This window comes from Thalassophryne amazonica, chromosome 7 (assembly GCF_902500255.1).
Source record: "Thalassophryne amazonica chromosome 7, fThaAma1.1, whole genome shotgun sequence".
Taxonomy (NCBI): Eukaryota; Metazoa; Chordata; class Actinopteri; order Batrachoidiformes; family Batrachoididae; genus Thalassophryne; species Thalassophryne amazonica.
Window position 1 is genome coordinate 73886363 of NC_047109.1, and position 19991 is coordinate 73906353.

Here is a 19991-nt window from a genome sequence, read left to right on the forward strand (position 1 = left end):
GCTGGAGCTCAGTATAAACAAATGAAATACACAATGAGTGTAGAAGTTTTGTATTTTTTGTCTTTCTGTTGCAAACACAAAAAGAATAATTTTTGAATTTGCCTGACAGCTCGGGCTGAAACTGTGCCGTTGGTGGTCTGTGTGTCAGCAGAACGTTACTGCAGGTGTGTCAGTGTGAGCTGCACTGTCCTCCACACCTGCACTCAACTGCACCAATTTGGAGGAAAACATAACTTCATCTCCTGATGCACTCAAAGTCAACAAAGACAAAAACAATTGTGGAAACATACAGAAATATGTTTTATTTGTAAAATACAGGAAAAGTGAAATTATATGAAAATCATATGAATAGAAGTAAACAGTGAACATGTGGTTATTACACTGACAAACTGCTCAGTGGTTAATTGTAAGCTAAGCACAGACGTGTTTGCACTCTCTACTTGGTGCAAAAGCTCAAAGTGTCCACACGATTGCATCTCATTCATTTTTCTGCAGGATTAATCATTTTCATTCATGTCATTTCCACCCCGGCCTCCGTTCATCTTTATTGCTATCTGCTGCTCTTCTCTCTCTCTCTCCATCTATTTCTTTGCCTCCATCTCTTTCAGTTCACACCATTAGGGGGGGTTGTGGCTTCTCTCCGCGCCGCCCTTGGTACCGCGGTGCAGTGGCAGCTGTCGGGCTGCGATAAAGAAAGCAAGAGGAGACGTTTTCACACCAATTACAGCACAATAATTAAGTGCTGGATGAAAGGCAGCGTGAGTGTGAAGGTCAAACTGCCATTAATGTGCTGCAGCCAAAAGAGTCTGACAGAGAAAACATCTGGAAAGTGAAAAACGTGTAGAGAGGAGAAAGATAATAGATACCATTTTATTCATGAGCACAGGAAGGATTCCAAAAGTAAGACTGTGTGTGTGGATACTGTACAACTGGCATTATTATTAAAAACAAATTAATTATGCATATTAATCTTGTAATGTATTTGCGTTTATCAAGGTAACATGAAGAAAAAACCCCACAGTGAGGAATAAAAAGTTACCTGTCCAAATTTGGTTAAATATTAACTATAAAACTGAACTAAGTTTGAGATGCATTTCAAAATAAAAGCACATCTTGTGACATATTGAGAAGTTTGTGTTTTGGGGAATTTTTATCTATTTTTGTAACACACAAGTGGACGTTACAAAGAAACAGCACCCATTTAATATATAAGGATGACCGCGCGTGCGTGTAAATGGATTGCATTTATATAGCGCTTTTCCATCTGCATCAGGCGCTCAAAGTGCTTTACAAATAATGCCTCACATTCACCCCGATGTCAGTGTGCTGCCACACAAGGCGCTCACTTCACACCAGGAGCAATAGGGGATTAAAGACCTTGCCCAAGGGCCTTTAGTGATTTTCCAGTCAGGCTGGGATTTGAAGCGAGGATCTTCTGGTCTCAAGCCCAACGCCTTAAACCACTAGACTATCACCTCCCCCATGTGTGTGTGTGTGTGTGTGTTTGCTATGCACAGCCACATAGATTAAGCAATTGACACCAAACTTGCTATGGTGACTGGGGGCATCAAAGGGGAGGTCACTGGGGCCCTTAGGTTGAAAGCATACATAAGCTGCCTAGTTATGCTTCGTTGCAGCCTACATGCCCCAAAACTCAATAACTAAACATCCTGAGTCTGGGGAGCAATGTGAGCAGATCCAGTTCGTTGGGGATGGTGGATCACCTGAGCCGGAGGCTCATATTGCTCCCCAGACGATGGGTGTTTTGTTTTTTATACCTTGACCATTACTGCATTTTTACAAAAATGATACATTAAACAAGATTGGGCATCCATTTTGTGTGAAACTATTGTCCTTCTGTCAACAAAGATGGCCCGAAGGAAAGTAGTTCGGCACAATGTGGATCCACTACAAAGGATCCGGGGGTACTGGATCCATTTGTAAACCCATGGATCCACATCCGGTTAAAGTATAATGTACTGGATCTCGGCTGGCCATTAAGGAAATGGCGGCACGTGTGATTGAAGCCAACATATTAACAGGACATACTAAGGGTGAAGATATGTTTATTCCAAGGATTCCCCATCACCCCAACCCTTCCAGTTCAAACAGCTCCAGTTTCCTCTGCAACGTGTTTTGCAATCGCAGGGACAGTCACTTAAAGTTGGTTGGCCTAAATCTGCAGACACCATGCTTCCCACACAGTGAGTTATATGTAGGATGCTCCCGAGTTGGTCACCCTGACAGACTTTTCATTTGTGCACCTGAAGGTCACACTAAGGATATTATATATCCCGGAGCATTGCAGTGATATGACATGCTATTACTGTTTTATCATCATTCACTTGAGTCTCATGAATGTCACAAATGGCTCTATGAAATTTAATGACGACAACATACACACAATGCAGCTTACTACACCTTAATTAAAGTGACATGAAGTGTACAATGACATGGATAAAATTCTTCTCTATTACTCGTGCGTAAAACAGGTAACTCAGCTAATATACGTTTGACGCAGAGTCATGTAAATATTTTTTTGGTTGATCCAGTGTTTCCATAACATATGGTTTGTTATGGTTTCTTGACATTTGATCAATTCTGCCAAAATTCAACCAATTTAACCTGGACTACGGTGCATCTGGAAAGTATTCACAGCGCTTCACTTTTTTCATATTTTGTTATGTTACAGTCTTATTCCAAAATGGAGTAAATTCACTTTTTCTCTCAAAAATTCTACTCACAACACTCCATAATGACAACAGAATTTTTTTTTATTTTTGCAAATTAAAAAACAAAAACAAAACAAAAAAAACAAATGAAATAACATGTACATACGTATTCACACCCTTTGCTCAATACTTTGAGATGCACCTTTGGCAGCAAGCTTGGTGCACCTATCTTTAGCAGGTTTGCCCATTCCTCTTTAATTCTTTCCCTCAAAATTCTACTCACAACACCCCATAATGACAACATGAAAAGTTTTTTGAAATGTTTGCAAATTTACTAAAAAACTAAACAAAACTAAGAAATCACAGGTACATAAGTATTTACACCCTTTTCTGAATACTTTGTTCATGCACCTTTGGCAGCAATTACAGGATCAAGTCTTCTTGAATATGATGCCACAAGCTTGGTGCACCTATTTTCGGGCAGTTTTGCTCATTCCTCTTTGCAGCACCTCGCAAGCTCCATCAGGTTGGATGGGGAGCATCTGTGCGCAGTCATTTTCAGATCTCTTCAGAAATGTTCAATCAGGTTCAGGTCTGGGCTCTGGCTGGGCCACTGAAGGACATTCACAGAGTAGTCTTGAAGCCACTCCTTTGATATCTTGGCTGTGTGCTTAGGGTCATTGTTCTGCTGAAAAATGAACCGTCGCCCCAGTCTGACGTCAAGAGCGCTCTGGAGCAGGTTTTCATCCAGGATGTCTCTGTACATTGCTGCATTCATCTTTCCCTCAATCCTGACTAGTCTCCCAGTTCCTGCCGCTGAAAAACATCCCCCCAGCATGATGCTGTCACCACCATGCTTTACTGTAGAGATGGTGCCTGGTTTCCTCCAAAATCAACACTTGGCATTCACTCCAAATAATTCAGTCTTTGTCTCATCAGACCAGAGAATTTTGTTTCTAGTAGTTTGAGAGTCCTTCAGGCACCTTTTGGCAAACTCCAGGTGGGCTACCATGTGCCTTTTACTAAGGAATGGCCTGATTGATGGATTGCTGTAGAGATGGTTGTCCTTCTGGAAGGTTCTACTCTCTCCAGAGGAACGCTGGAGCTCTGACAGAGTGACATTCGGGTTGCTCATCTCCCTGACTAAGGCCCTTCTCCCCCAATCAGTCAGTTTAAAGGGGCAGCCAGCTCTAGGAAGAGTCCTGGTGGAGCTGAACTTCTTCCATTTACAGATGATGGAGGCCCTTGTGCTTATTGGGACCTTCAAAGCAGTAGAAAGGTTTCTGTACCCTTCCACAGATTTGTGCCTCAAGACAATCCTGTCTCAGAGGTTGAAAGACAATTCCTTTGACTTCATGCTTGGATTGTGCTCTAACATGCACTGTCAACCATGAGACCTTATATGTAGACTGGTGTGTGACTTTCCAAATCATGTCCAATCAACTGACTTTAGCCCAGGTGGACTCCAATTAAGCTGTAGAAACATCGCAAGGATGCACCTGAGCTCAATTTTGAGCTTCATGGCAAAGGCTGTGAATAATTATGTACATTATGAACATTAACATTGTAATTACGTACATTAGTTTTTTATTTTTCCTAAATTTGCAAAAATCAAAAACAAAAAAAAAAAATCCACATTGTCCTTATTGGGTGTTGTGTGTAGAATTTTGAGGAAAAAAAATGGATTTCATCTATTTTGGAATAAGGCTGTAACATTACATTTCAATTTATTTTCATTTATATAGTGACAAATCACAACAAAGTTGCCTCAAGGTGCTTCACACAAAAAAAAAGTGGAAAAAATGAAGCGCTATGAATACTTTCTGGATGCACCGCGCCAAGCTTATGGCATCATATTCAAGAAAAATTGAGACTGTAATTAAAAAAAAGTATTGTGCAAAGGATGTGAATACTTACGTACATGTGATTTCTTCATTTTTTAAAAAATAAATTTGCTAAAATTTCAATAAATGCTTTTTTATGTTGTCATTATGGGGTGTGGTGTGGTGAGTAGAATTTTAAGGGAAAAAATTAATTTATTCTATTTTGGAATAAGGCTGTGTTGACCCCCAAAATGTGAATTTGCTGCAAATCATGAACTATCCTTGAAACATTAATAAATTTGTTGCAAACCATGAATAAAATATCCCACAGAATGTCAGTGCAGGTCTCGTAAAACGTGAATATCATTCATATATATTTTCTTTACGTTTAAGTAGTTTATGGATGTCAGTTTACCGATCAATTACTTCAGGAAATCTTGATCGCAAGCCCTATCTCTGCAACAATATTCTATCTTTGGAGGAGGGGGGGGTCACTATACCTCATGAGGTGGGGGGGGGTCAAGTCCCAAGCGGACTCACGCTTCTGGTATCAAGTGCCCGGCCCCGCTGGGCGTAATCCACTCCAGGGACAGTGACAGGTGAGGAGTTTGACTGGGGCGGTACACCTGTGAAATGGTAATGTGTGCGAGTTAGGTTAAGTGAGGATGCGCTGTCACGATCCCACAGATAGCTTTGCACCATTGGCTCCTCAGCCAAGCACATATGGTACACCAAATGTGAAGAAATTCATGTTTTGCAAGATGTGCATTCACGTTTCAGGAGATATTTTTCAGTATTCATGTTTTCTAATTCATGTTTTGTGGATAATTTGTTTTGGGGGTTAACAAGTTATGACATAACAAAATGTGGAAAAAGTGAAGCACTATGAATACTTTATGGATGCACTGTACTTGATATGTTTTCTTATCATAACTACATGGTACACCCTAAGACACACAAACCACAGTCCATCATCACCAGTTACACAGCTTCATGGTGAAGTGAGAATGAAAAGAATTTTCTTAAAAAGATGTGAAATTTTAGCTATAGTTTTCAAGAAGACACACTGAAAGCTTGTGCCTAGATTTGATCTGTTTTCTTGTATAAAATTTCTTGTCTGCTCCAATCCATCATGAAACTGAGTGGTGCTGCCTCATACAAAAGTTACGCTATGCAAAGGTTTCCTAGTCACAGCCACAGAAGGCTATACAGTGCTTTGCAAAAGTATTCACCCCACCCCCCTTGGGTTTTTACTCATTTTAACAAATCATGTCCAATTAACTGAATTTACCCTAGGGGGACTCTCCTATTAAGCTGTAGAAACATCTCAAGGATGATCAGTAGAAACAGGATGCACATGAGCTCAATTTTGAGCTTAATGGCAAAGCCTGTGAATACTTACGTACATGTGATTTCTTTGTTTTTATTATTAGTTTTATATATAAATTTGCAAACATCTCAAAAAACTTTTTTCACATTGTCATTATGGGGTATTGTGTATGGAATTTAGAGGAAGAAATGAATTTCATCCATTTTGGAACAAGGCTGCAACATAAAATGTGGAAAAGTGAAGCGCTGTGAATACTTTCTGGATGTACTGCAAAACAGAACACTTCCACTATATTAATTATTAATATTAATCCATATTGACTTCAAACTGCTTGATTAAAACAGTTATGACCTCAAGTATAACCCCTCAATGCCACCCAAGGTCAAGTGTCAAATTGCTTAAATATAACTATATAACTATACATGTATCTTTAGCCAGTTCATTGAAATAGTCATTCTAGATATCCCCTATACTGTATGTATAGTCAGGAAGAGCATGGTAATAATTTCCTTCGGGATCAATAAAGTTGATCTTATCTTACCTCAAATGTGTATGAGACTGTCTGATAGGGTGATGAGTGTAGAGTTGGAAATTGAAGGGGTGATGATGAATATCATCAGTGCATATGCCCCACAGGTAGGTTGTGAGATAAAGGAGAACCATTTGTGGAGTGAGTTAGATGAGGTGATGGAGAGTGTGCCGAAGCATGAAATAATGGAAATAGGATTGGACTTCAATGGGCATGTTGGCGTAGGGAAGAGAGGTGATGAGGAAGTAATGAGTACATATGGTATCAAGGACAGGAATGTGGAAGGGCAGATGGTAGCTGATTTTGCAAAAAGGATGGAAATGGCTGTGGTGAATACCTACTTTAGGAAAAGGGAGGAGCACAGGGTGACCTTTAAGAGTGGAGGAAGGTGCACACAGGTGGAATACATTCTTCATAGGAGATGCAAGCTCAAAGAAATTGGAGACTGTAAGGTGGGGGCAGGGGACAGTGTAGCGAGACAACATAGGATGGTGGTTTGTAGGATGACTTTAGAGGTGGCGGAAGAGTCAGATCTCAACAAAGGATCAGATGGTGGATGTTTTGAAGGAGGAAGGTGAGCAGGTGAGAGAGGCACTGGATGGAGGGGAAGCAATTGTGGCCAACTGGAAAAGTACTGCAGATGTAGCCATGGAGACAGCTAGGAAGGTACTGGGTGTGACATCTGGATAGTGGAAGGAAGACAAGGAGACTTGGTGGTGGATTAAAGATGTTCAGGAAAACATGAGGATGAAGTTAGGAGTACCAGGAGATGTGGTGTAAGGCAAAAATAGAAGTGGCAAAACCCAATACCCTGTCACACATAGCCGGAATCACGCAGAATGGTGCTGAAATTATGAATGATGAAAATGAGAGAGAGAAAAGGCTGGAAAAGGCCACTGGTGGTTGGCTCTCACTGCGGTATTGTATCACTTCCTGTTCCGGAGCACAGCGGTGTTTTTCTGTATCTGTTAGCTGTTTAATCTGCGCAGTTAGATTGATCTAGTTATCTAGATTACGATTTGTTTCCCAGTGTAATCTTTACGTGCCTTAACTAAAGCACTCCTTCTGCTGAATCACCTCTAAATTATTTACACATTATTCACTTTGCGTGTTTTTAGGAATCCGCTAGCTTAGCGTAGCTACTAGCTCTTAGCCGATTTAGCATGGCGGCTTCTCCTGTCTCTCCCGCACTTTTCTGCTCTGGGTGTGAAATGTTTAGTTATTCCTCGGCCTCCTTTAGCAGTAACGGTACTTGTAATAAGTGTAGCTTATTCGTAGCTTTGGAGGCCAGGCTGGGCGAATTGGAGACTCGGCTCCGCACCGTGGAAAATTCTACAGCTAGCCAGGCCCCTGTAGTCGGTGCGGACCAAGGTAGCTTAGCCGCCGTTAGTTACCCCCTGGCAGATCCCGAGCAGCCGGGAAAGCAGGCTGACTGGGTGACTGTGAGGAGGAAGCGTAGCCCTAAACAGAAGCCCCGTGTACACCGCCAACCCGTTCACATCTCTAACCGTTTTTCCCCACTCGACGACACACCCGCCGAGGATCAAACTCTGGTTATTGGCGACTCTGTTTTGCGAAATGTGAAGTTAGCGACACCAGCAACCATAGTCAATTGTCTTCCGGGGGCCAGAGCAGACGACATTGAAGGTAATTTGAAACTGCTGGCTAAGGCTAAGCGTAAATTTGGTAAGATTGTAATTCACGTCGGCAGTAATGATACCCGGTTACGCCAATCGGAGGTCACTAAAATTAACATTAAATCGGTATGTAACTTTGCAAAAACAATGTCAGACTCTGTAGTTTTCTCTGGGCCCCTCCCCAATCGGACCGGGAGTGACATGTTTAGCCGCATGTTCTCCTTGAATTGCTGGCTGTCTGAGTGGTGTCCAAAAAATGAGGTGGGCTTCATAGATAATTGGCAAAGCTTCTGGGGAAAACCTGGTCTTGTTAGGAGAGACGGCATCCATCCCACTTTGGATGGAGCAGCTCTCATTTCTAGAAATCTGGCCAATTTTCTTAAATCCTCCAAACCGTGACTATCCAGGGTTGGGACCAGGAAGCAGAGTTGTAGTCTTACACACCTCTCTGCAGCTTCTCTCCCCCTGCCATCCCCTCATTACCCCATCCCCGTAGAGACGGTGCCTGCTCCCAGACCACCAATAACCAGCAAAAATCTATTTAAGCATAAAAATTCAAAAAGAAAAAATAATATAGCACCTTCAACTGCATCACAGACTAAAACAGTTAAATGTGGTCTATTAAACATTAGGTCTCTCTCTTCTAAGTCCCTGTTGGTAAATGATATAATAATTGATCAACATATTGATTTATTCTGCCTTACAGAAACCTGGTTACAGCAGGATGAATATGTTAGTTTAAATGAGTCAACACCCCCGAGTCACACTAACTGTCAGAATGCTCGTAGCACGGGCCGGGGCGGAGGATTAGCAGCAATCTTCCATTCCAGCTTATTAATTAATCAAAAACCCAGACAGAGCTTTAATTCATTTGAAAGCTTGACTCTTAGTCTTGTCCATCCAAATTGGAAGTCCCAAAAAACAGTTTTATTTGTTATTATCTATCGTCCACCTGGTCGTTACTGTGAGTTTCTCTGTGAATTTTCAGACCTTTTGTCTGACTTAGTGCTTAGCTCAGATAAGATAATTATAGTGGGCGATTTTAACATCCACACAGATGCTGAGAATGACAGCCTCAACACTGCATTTAATCTATTATTAGACTCTATTGGCTTTGCTCAAAAAGTAAATGAGTCCACCCACCACTTTAATCATATCTTAGATCTTGTTCTGACTTATGGTATGGAAATAGAAGACTTAACAGTATTCCCTGAAAACTCCCTTCTGTCTGATCATTTCTTAATAACATTTACATTTACTCTGATGGACTACCCAGCAGTGGGGAATAAGTTTCATTACACTAGAAGTCTTTCAGAAAGCGCTGTAACTAGGTTTAAAGATATGATTCCTTCTTTATGTTCTCTAATGCCATATACCAACACAGTGCAGAGTAGCTACCTAAACTCTGTAAGTGAGATAGAGTATCTCGTCAATAGTTTTACATCCTCATTGAAGACAACTTTGGATGCTGTAGCTCCTCTAAAAAAGAGAGCTTTAAATCAGAAGTGCCTGACTCCGTGGTATAACTCACAAACTCGTAGCTTAAAGCAGATAACCCGTAAGTTGGAGAGGAAATGGCGTCTCACTAATTTAGAAGATCTTCACTTAGCCTGGAAAAAGAGTCTGTTGCTCTATAAAAAAGCCCTCCGTAAAGCTAGGACATCTATCTACTCATCACTAATTGAAGAAAATAAGAACAACCCCAGGTTTCTTTTCAGCACTGTAGCCAGGCTGACAAAGAGTCAGAGCTCTATTGAGCTGAGTATTCCATTAACTTTAACTAGTAATGACTTCATGACTTTCTTTGCTAACAAAATTTTAACTATTAGAGAAAAAATTACTCATAACCATCCCAAAGACGTATCGTTATCTTTGGCTGCTTTCAGTGATGCCGGTATTTGGTTAGACTCTTTCTCTCCGATTGTTCTGTCTGAGTTATTTTCATTAGTTACTTCATCCAAACCATCAACATGTTTATTAGACCCCATTCCTACCAGGCTGCTCAAGGAAGCCCTACCATTATTTAATGCTTCGATCTTAAATATGATCAATCTATCTTTGTTAGTTGGCTATGTACCACAGGCTTTTAAGGTGGCAGTAATTAAACCATTACTTAAAAAGCCATCACTTGACCCAGCTATCTTAGCTAATTATAGGCCAATCTCCAACCTTCCTTTTCTCTCAAAAATTCTTGAAAGGGTAGTTGTAAAACAGCTAACTGATCATCTGCAGAGGAATGGTCTATTTGAAGAGTTTCAGTCAGGTTTTAGAATTCATCATAGTACAGAAACAGCATTAGTGAAGGTTACAAATGATCTTCTTATGGCCTCGGACAGTGGACTCATCTCTGTGCTTGTTCTGTTAGACCTCAGTGCTGCTTTTGATACTGTTGACCATAAAATTTTATTACAGAGATTAGAGCATGCCATAGGTATTAAAGGCACTGCGCTGCGGTGGTTTGAATCATATTTGTCTAATAGATTACAATTTGTTCATGTAAATGGGGAATCTTCTTCACAGACTAAAGTTAATTATGGAGTTCCACAAGGTTCTGTGCTAGGACCAATTTTATTCACTTAATACATGCTTCCCTTAGGCAGTATTATTAGACGGTATTGCTTAAATTTTCATTGTTACGCAGATGATACCCAGCTTTATCTATCCATGAAGCCAGAGGACACACACCAATTAGCTAAACTGCAGGATTGTCTTACAGACATAAAGACATGGATGACCTCTAATTTCCTGCTTTTAAACTCAGATAAAACTGAAGTTATTGTACTTGGCCCCACAAATCTTAGAAACATGGTGTCTAACCAGATCCTTACTCTGGATGGCATTACCCTGACCTCTAGTAATACTGTGAGAAATCTTGGAGTCATTTTTGATCAGGATATGTCATTCAAAGCGCATATTAAACAAATATGTAGGACTGCTTTTTTGCATTTACGCAATATCTCTAAAATCAGAAAGGTCTTGTCTCAGAGTGATGCTGAAAAACTAATTCATGTATTTATTTCCTCTAGGCTGGACTATTGTAATTCATTATTATCAGGTTGTCCTAAAAGTTTCCTAAAAAGCCTTCAGTTAATTCAAAATGCTGCAGCTAGAGTACTGACGGGGACTAGAAGGAGAGAGCATATCTCACCCATATTGGCCTCTCTTCATTGGCTTCCTGTTAATTCTAGAATAGAATTTAAAATTCTTCTTCTTACTTATAAGGTTTTGAATAATCAGGTCCCATCTTATCTTAGGGACCTCGTAGTACCATATCACCCCAATAGAGCGCTTCGCTCTCAGACTGCAGGCTTACTTGTAGTTCCTAGGGTTTGTAAGAGTAGAATGGGAGGCAGAGCCTTCAGCTTTCAGGCTCCTCTCCTGTGGAACCAGCTCCCAATTCAGATCAGGGAGACAGACACCCTCTCTACTTTTAAGATTAGGCTTAAAACTTTCCTTTTTGCTAAAGCTTATAGTTAGGGCTGGATCAGGTGACCCTGAACCATCCCTTAGTTATGCTGCTATAGACGTAGACTGCTGGGGGGTTCCCATGATGCACTGTTTCTTTCTCTTTTTGCTCTGTATGCACCACTCTGCATTTAATCATTAGTGATCGATCTCTGCTCCCCTCCACAGCATGTCTTTTTCCTGGTTCTCTCCCTCAGCCCCAACCAGTCCCAGCAGAAGACTGCCCCTCCCTGAGCCTGGTTCTGCTGGAGGTTTCTTCCTGTTAAAAGGGAGTTTTTCCTTCCCACTGTAGCCAAGTGCTTGCTCACAGGGGGTCGTTTTGACCGTTGGGGTTTTACATAATTATTGTATGGCCTTGCCTTACAATATAAAGCGCCTTGGGGCAACTGTTTGTTGTGATTTGGCGCTATATAAAAAAATTGATTGAATTGATTGATGATGCAGAGAGAGTAAATCAGGAAGTGCAAGAGATTAGTAAGGATGAAATGAGGGTATCTATGAAGTGGATGAAGAGTGGAAAGGCAGTTGTTCCAGATGACATTCCAGGGAAAGCATGGAAATGTCTAGGAGAGATGACAGTGGAGTTCCTAACCACAGTGTTTAATATAATCTTGGAAAGTAAGAGGATGCCTGAGGAGTGGAAAGGAAATGTGCAGGTTCCTATTTTTAAGAACAAAGGTGATGTGCAGAGCTGCAATAAATACAGGGGCATAACGTTGATCACCCATAGCATGAAGTTATGGGAAAGAGTAGTAGAAGCTAGGCTTAGAAAACAGGTGAAGATCTGTGAGCAGCAATATGGTTTCATGTCAAGAAAGAGCACTACAGATGCAATGTTTGCTCTGGGAATACTGATGGAAAAGTTTAGAGAAGCCCAGAAGGAGTTACATTGTGTGTTTGTGGATTTAGAGAGAGCTTATGACAGAGTGCCAAGAAAAGAGTTGTAGTATTGTATGAGGAAGTCTGGAGTGGCATAGATGGATGTGAGGGTAGTGCAGGACATGCACAAGGATAGTGTGACAGCGGTGAGATGCGCTGTAGAAATTAAAGACTCATTCAAGGTGGAGGTGGGAATACAACAAGGATCATCTCTGAGTCCTTTCTTGTTTGCAATGATAATGGAGAGGTTGATGGTTGTGATTCTCTTGAGACATGACGAGGATGGACAGGATTAGGAACGAACAAATAAGAGTGACAGCTCAGGTGGGACAGTATGGAGACAAAGTCAGAGAGGCAAGATTGAGATGGTTTGGACATGTGCAGAGGAGGAACCCAGGGTATATCAGGAAAAGGATGTTGAGGATGGAGCCACCAGGCAGGAGGAGAAGAGCGAGCCCAAAGAGGAAATTTATGGCTGTGGTGAGGGAGGACATGCAGGTGGTTAGTGTGACAGAGGAAGATATAGAGGACAGGGTGAGATGGAAACGCCTGACCTGCTGTGGCGACCCCTAACGTGAGCAGCAGAAAGAAGAAGTATGTACAGTCAGCACTGGGTTCAAATATAGACACTGACCTTTAATCTAGACTTTGTTCCCACATGAACAGATGGATCAACAAGAAGCCCCCCCCCCCCCCCCCCCACATGCACATACAAATGCATTGATGTGCTACTGCACGAGAGTGGGGGAAAATGAGTGTTCTCTGCTTAACTGATGACTGGGGCTTTTGTGAAGGGTTGTGGAAATTCTGAGTTGGATTACAACAGATGAAATGTAAAGAAACAAAAATACACCATTTCATAATATGCAGGGGGATTAAAAAAAGTGGATGGGGGCTTTAACCCCCTTGTTCCTATGCCCATGTTTTGAGGACACAGAATTGAGCTAGGAGCCTTTACCGGGCACACTGGCAGTACTGTCTGGGTTGCGGCAGTTGCATCTTCTGGAATCGTCTCTGTTGCAGAAAACAGTTCAAATTAATAGATTAATTTTCTTGACCAGTGCACCATCCTTCACCACACCTTTTTACAAAACAGCTTTTATTTCTTACCTTCTGCTTTCTCATCCTCTTGTACAATACAATAACACAGACCATCAGCAGAACCAGAACCAGGACACAAGCACCCAGTACGACCCAGATCCACCAGCTGAGGCCCAGCAGTGGCGGCAGAGGAGCATTCGGGGACTGAGGATCAGTACCTGGTTGAGCCGTGAAAACAGTCCACGAATAATAAATCAAGGCCAAGAATCATTTCAGGTTTTATGCATCATTATTTGGTGTCTGCAAACATATGAGCAATACACACAATTATGGCAGGCTGACTCAGCTTGGACGTCTGTTTTTTTGTGTAAAGGGGGTGTAGATGGGATTGTAGACTCTGAAAGAAAATACACACCTCATATCAGAAAAGGGGTGAAAAAACCCTCAATCACTGCTGTATGATGAGATGTATCATTGTATAATGTGTGGCACCTTCAACACGGACATTCAGGTTTCTCCTGTACACCTTGTCTTCGTAGGAGAACTTGCACACCCAGTTTCCCTTATCTGAATGGGTGACAGACTGGAGTTGAACTGTCTGTGGCCCTCCTGGACTTCCATCTGGTCTCTCCCACTCCACTGTAATGTCCGGGCTGAGCCCTTTGACCTGGCACTGGAGCGTCGCCGCACTGCCCAGCTGGAGGTCAGCGGAGGGGCTGACTGACGCTAATCCCAAGAGAGAATCAAACTTCAGTCACAGTAACAAATCAGCTTTTCTCCATTTTAAATTTAATTGTCACCATTTGTTATTTTCAAATACCTGTTTTTTTATTCTAATTGGCAGTGAAATGGGCAAAATCATTCTGCAATACCTTCCCACAAGTACAGCAATATTATACTGTTTTTGTTAATAAAACTTTTTATTGTATCATAGTATACTGCAGCAATAATAAGGATTATTTTTAGCTGCAGCTATGAGATGCTCATTGGACCCTCTATATCATACATGTAATAACGATTCCACTCTGACCAATCAGTAGAAAAGTGTTTTGTCTAGACTGGTTTAGCATCTCACATCAAGTCAACCTGAGCTGGGGTTGAACAGGTCTTGGATCAGATGGGAGAGAAATCTCTAAATAAGCCTCTTTTGTGATCCCTATGATGCCCACATTTCAACTAGCTGCAGCAGACAGATGGTTATTTTTGGGATGTTGGGATGCACGGTTGTCTGCCTGGGTGGTTGTCATCCAGGACTCAGGGTGGTTCTGTAATGTGGTGGATGTGGCAACACATGGCATCAGCGCATGCGCCCAGACCTGACCAGACAGCCCTCCAACAGAATGAAATTTTTGTTGTTGTTACTGACAGGATCCCTATGACGCCCTCTCTGCATGTTTCACTCCCATCCTGCTCAATGCCATTGTTATGCCTCAGTGAACAGTCAGAGAAGCTTAATCATGGAGCTCCATTTTCTGCAAAGACACCATCTACTCCAAAAGAAGTACTTCTGACACTACATGCTCATGCTGGTGGGATGCAGCAGACTATAAACTGGATATTCCATTTATTCCAACAAGATGATGATGGAAAATTCTGTCACCGCTGGCTCTGAAAGCAGCAGCCAGACACCATGATGGTACAGTGCATCCGTAAAGTCTTCACAGCACCTCACTTTTTCCACATTTTGTTTTGTTACAGCCTTATTCCAAAATGGAGTAAATTAATTTTTTTCTCTCAAAATTTTACTCACAACACCCCATAATGACAACATGAAATGTGTTTTTGAAATGTTTGCAAATTTACTAAAAACAAAACAAACAAAACTAAGAAATCATATATACATAATCATTCACACCCTTTTCTCAATACTTTGTTGATGCACCTTTGGCAAGTCTTCTTGAATACGATGCCACAAGCTTGGTGCACCTATTTTTTGGGCAGTTTTGCTCATTCCTCTTTGCAGCACATCTCAAGTTCCATCAGGTTGGATGGGAAGCGTCGGTGCACAGCCATTTTCAGATCTCTTCAGAGATGTTTAATCACATTCAGATCTGGGCTCTGGTTGGGACACTCAAGGACATTCACAGAGTTGTCCTGAAGCCACTTCTTTGATATTTTAGCTGTGTGGTTTGGGTCAGTGTCCTGCTGAAAGATGAACCATCGCCCCAGTCTGAGGTCAAGAGCGCACTGGAGCAGGTTTTCATCCAGGATGTCTCTGTACATTGCTGCATTCATCTTTCCCTCAATCCTGACTAGTCTCCCAGTTCCTGCTGCTGAAAAAAATGATGCTGTCACCATCATGCTTCACTGTAGGGATGGTGTGCCTGGTTTTGTCCAAAATAAACACTTGGCATTCACTCCAAAGAATTCAATCTTTGTCTCATCAGACCAGAGAATTTTGTTTCTTATGATCTGAGAGTCCATCAGGTGCCTTTTGGCAAACTCCAGGTGGGCTGCCATGTGTCTTTTACTAAGGAGTGGCTTCTATCTGGCCACTCTACCATACAGGGCTGATTGGTGGATTGCTGCAGAGATGGTTGTCCTTCTGGAAGGTTCTCTTCTCTCCAGAGAGGAATGCTGGAGCTCTGGCAAAGTGAGCATTGGGTTCTTGGTCACCTCCCTGACTAAGGCCTTCCCCGATCACTCAGTTTAGACAAGCAGCCAGCTCTAGAAGAGTCCTGATGGATCCAAATGTCTTCCATTTATGGATGATGGAGGCCACTGTGCTTTTTGGGACCTTCAAAGCAGCAGAAATGTTTCTGTACCCTTCCACAGATTTGTGCCTCAAGATAATCCTGTCTCTAAGGTCTGCAGACAATTCCTTTGACTTCATGCTTGGTTTGTGCTCTGAGATGCACTGTGTGACCTTATATGTAGACAGGTGTGTGCCTTTACACATCATTTCCAAGCAACTGAATTTACTCCAGGTGGACTCCAATTAAGCTGTTGAAACATCTCAAGAATGATCAGTGTCAACAGGATGCACCTGAGCTCAATTTTGAGCTTCCTGGCGAAGTCTGTGAATACTTATGTACATGTGACTTCTTAGTTTTTTATTTTTAAAATACCTTTTTCACATTATGGGGTAGAATTTTATGGGGGGAGTGGGTGGAGAATTTCATCTATTTCATAATAAGGCTACAACATAAAATGTGGAGACAGTAAAGCGCTGTGAAGACTGCCCCTCCCTGAGCCTGGTTCTGCTGGAGGTTTCTTCCTGTTAAAAGGGAGTTTTTCCTTCCCACTGTAGCCAAGTGCTTGCTCACAGGGGGTCGTTTTGACCGTTGGGGTTTTACATAATTATTGTATGGCCTTGCCTTACAATATAAAGCGCCTTGGGGCAACTGTTTGTTGTGATTTGGCGCTATATAAAAAAAAAATTGATTGATTGATTGATTGAATACTTTCTGGATGCACTGAACGTGCCTTGGAAGTTAATTTTCAACATTTTCCAACCAGGACAAATTGGAATAGGGTTTACCTGGACATATAATTGTTGCATGCAAGGCAGCAAATATAGATTCAAAACCATCAGCTGGAAAACCATTTTGTGCATGCAGTGCTAAAGTGGAGGTGTTTGTGATTTCTTTCCTCCTCCATGATAGAAACGTGGATCTCAAAAGAGTCTAATCATTGTATGTCAGTAAAATATAAGCGAGCCGTTAGAAAAGTATGTGATTCCACAAATACAGATTACTAACATTCGAGGAACCTGTTCTGACTATGAGAAAACTTATGTAATTTAGTCTTTTGTCTGTTTTTGGAAAAAAGTGTCACATTAAAATGGAAATATAGTGAACAATCTACATTGCAGAAATGAATGTGTTCCCTGAGAAAAAAAATAAAATGAATAAAAATGACTAATTGGCTCAGAAATATGACCACCTGCTCTTTATTATGTTAAGACTTCAGGAACAATTAATTGGTGTGTGTGTGTGTAGGCTCTGACTTGAGACCACAATAAGTGTGTGGCGGTGAGATGTCCCATCAGCAACGCAGATGAACGCTCCAGCATCGTCCTCAGTCACAGCAGAGATCTCCAGATTTATACCTTTCAACTTTGACCTTTCTGCTATTTTAGCACCACCTGAGAACACAAGCAATGCAGTTACTAAAAGTTTTAACTTCCTAAAAACTTGACATACACAGTTGACCCTCTGAAGCCTCTTGTACCTTTGCGAGGGAGGCCATTCCACTCTGTAATAATAACCACTTCATCTCTGTCCATCCATTTTAGTCTGTTGGAGGGGGTACCGCCACACTTGATGGTGACACGCATACCTGGTTCAGTCAGAAACACTTCGCCTGCAGCACAAAGTGCACTAAGCACTTAAAAGACAATAAAGAATAATTAGACTCAGCAGCATGCATTCTGTGCTTTTATGGACACAGAGTTGATCAGCATTTGTAACGAGGAAGGTGGAAATATCACGATAGTGTTCATTATTAAACGATATTGTCACTTACAGTGATGTTTCACAAGTGTATTAACTCACCCAGCCCAAAGCACACAATGGTCTTCATTTTGAAGGATCTGAGGGGTGACACATAAATCATCTTTATCTCAGGCTGCTTTTCTGCAAAGGGGACAGGACAACTGCACCGTATTGAAGGGAGGATGGATGGGGTCATGTATTGTGAGATTTTGGAAACAACCTCCTTCCCTCAGTAAGAGCATTGAAGATGGGTCATGGCTGGGTCTTCCAGCATGACAATGACCCCAAACACACAGCCAGGGCAACTGAGGGTCTCCGTAAGAAGCATTTCAAGGTTCTGGAGTGGCCTGGCCAATCTCCAGACCTGAACTCAATAGAAAATCTTTGGAGGGAGCTGAAACTCGAACCCTGAAAGATCTGGAGATCTGTATGGAGAAGTGGACCAAAATCCCTTCTGCAGTGTGTGAAAACTTGGTCAAGAACTACAGGAAATGTCTGACCTCTGTAATTGCAAACAAATGTTTCTGTACCAAATATTAAGGTCTGTTTTTCTATTGTATTAAATACTTATTACATGTAATAAAATGCAAATTAATTATTTAAAAATCATACAATGTGACTTTGATTTTTATATATATATATATATTCTGTCTCTCACAGTTGAAGTGTACCTACGATAAAAATATAGACCTCTCCATTCTTTCTATGTGGGAAAACTTGCAAAATCAACAGCAGATCAAGTACTTATTTACCTCACGGTAATCCAGAACATGCGGTTTCTGTTTCAAACATTTTATCCTTTACCACCACGGCTTCCTTCCTCTGCTTCTCATACCAAAATATATAAAAACATAATTTATTTAAGGTCATAAAATAAAACGTAAGCCAATAAGCTCAGTGTGTGGTTTTACATTCTTTTGGAAAATTAACCAGCAATGCTCCCCAAAGCAGAACGAACATATTTCTAAAAGGGTGGTGGGGGGGGGGGGGGAAAGTTTATACAAATTAAATCATTTAAACATCATTCAATCCATTTTTACAAAAATCAGGATCAATTTCTTCAAATTTTAATACTTAAAATTTGATTCCACATTTATTAAAAGAACAAACTGTTTTTGTGTTGACAACTTTTCAAGCTCATAAAATTGAGCAACCTGTCGATATTAGTGTTTTATGATTAATCTCAATTTGTTTTCTTAAGTGATGAATTTAAGTCAACATTCAACATCATAAATTATCTTTAAGCCTTTTAGTCTAAACTGGTTAGATTATTGAAATAATTGCCATTTTATTTTTGAGAAAATCAGGCCCCTACATAAAAAGTCTTTATATTTCATGATTTCAAAATAATGTAAAAACAGCTTCAATAACAAATTTAAATTCATTTTTAAGCCAAAGAATAAATGTTACATTTGTTGCAGCCATACTTCGTGTGAATTATATCACACACGCTTGGCTTCTTTGCAATGTTCAACTAAAACTTTTAAATACATCTAACAAATCCTTACATTTGATTTGTTTAGCATTAAATCTTACCTGAATATAGAAGTAATGCAGTGTAGGATGTAGCATTAATGAAGGCCAAAATCTGTTCCTCAATCTTTTTTACTTCTTCAAAAAATAAGTGCACAAGGATGCAGAATGTGCCGAATGCGGAAGACGTAAAAAGACACCCCAGCTCTTTGTGGGTTTGCATGTCGTGCTCGAGCTTTCTTGCAAACTAGGCCTGGGATTCCACACAGTGCAGCTTTTAGCTGAAACCGAATCAAGTTCAGCTTCCTCAAAATGTATTTACAAATAATCCAAAGCACCACTTGTTGACAGAGTGATGATTTGTTATTTCCCCTCAAAGTGTTTGATCAGACAGAAGGACTCGTTAAAAACGGACTGACAGTTACTGCAATGTGATTAAACAAAAAATAGCAGAATAACACAATGACAAATATTTTATTTGTCACAGCAGAAACAATTTTTGGAAAAAAAAAAAGGAAAAAGAAAAAAGATCAAGTTGGTTATGCTTAAACTGTGAACAAAATACTATTTTAAACCTATTTATAAATGGTTGTTTTAAAGACATTTGCCATAAACTGGTGTCTGGCTGAAGGGTTGTCATAAAAGTGTCCAAAAACAGGCAGCAGCTAGAATCAACATGTTTCTACACAAAGTGAAAGTATCCACT

General features: G+C 40.9%; 1 protein-coding gene across 1 annotated transcript; it reads right to left on the reverse strand.

Moving 5' to 3' along the window:
* Positions 1 to 344: 344 nt before the first annotated feature.
* LOC117514155 (MAM domain-containing glycosylphosphatidylinositol anchor protein 2-like) lies at positions 345 to 19934 on the reverse strand. Its single transcript, XM_034174468.1, has 9 exons — positions 19349 to 19934; positions 17873 to 17910; positions 17550 to 17705; positions 17326 to 17463; positions 13869 to 14102; positions 13702 to 13773; positions 13446 to 13594; positions 13294 to 13349; positions 345 to 682 (listed from the first exon to the last, which is right to left on the reverse strand). The coding sequence occupies exons 2-9, from the start codon at positions 17898 to 17900 to the stop codon at positions 610 to 612; spliced, it is 906 nt and encodes a 301-aa protein (XP_034030359.1). The 5' UTR covers positions 17901 to 17910; positions 19349 to 19934; the 3' UTR covers positions 345 to 609.
* Positions 19935 to 19991: the final 57 nt, after the last annotated feature.

What these genes read in the sequence shown, in the direction of transcription:
- LOC117514155 (XM_034174468.1), bottom strand. Translation starts at nt 17,900, where the DNA reads ATGAAGACCATTGTGTGCTTTGGGCTGG. An exon ending in CATTGTGTGCTTTGGGCTGG is followed by an intron (nt 17,706 to 17,872) that starts GTGAGTTAATAC and finishes TTGTCTTTTAAG; the next exon opens with TGCTTAGTGCACTTTGTGCT. An exon ending in CACACTTATTGTGGTCTCAA is followed by an intron (nt 14,103 to 17,325) that starts GTCAGAGCCTAC and finishes TCTTGGGATTAG; the next exon opens with CGTCAGTCAGCCCCTCCGCT.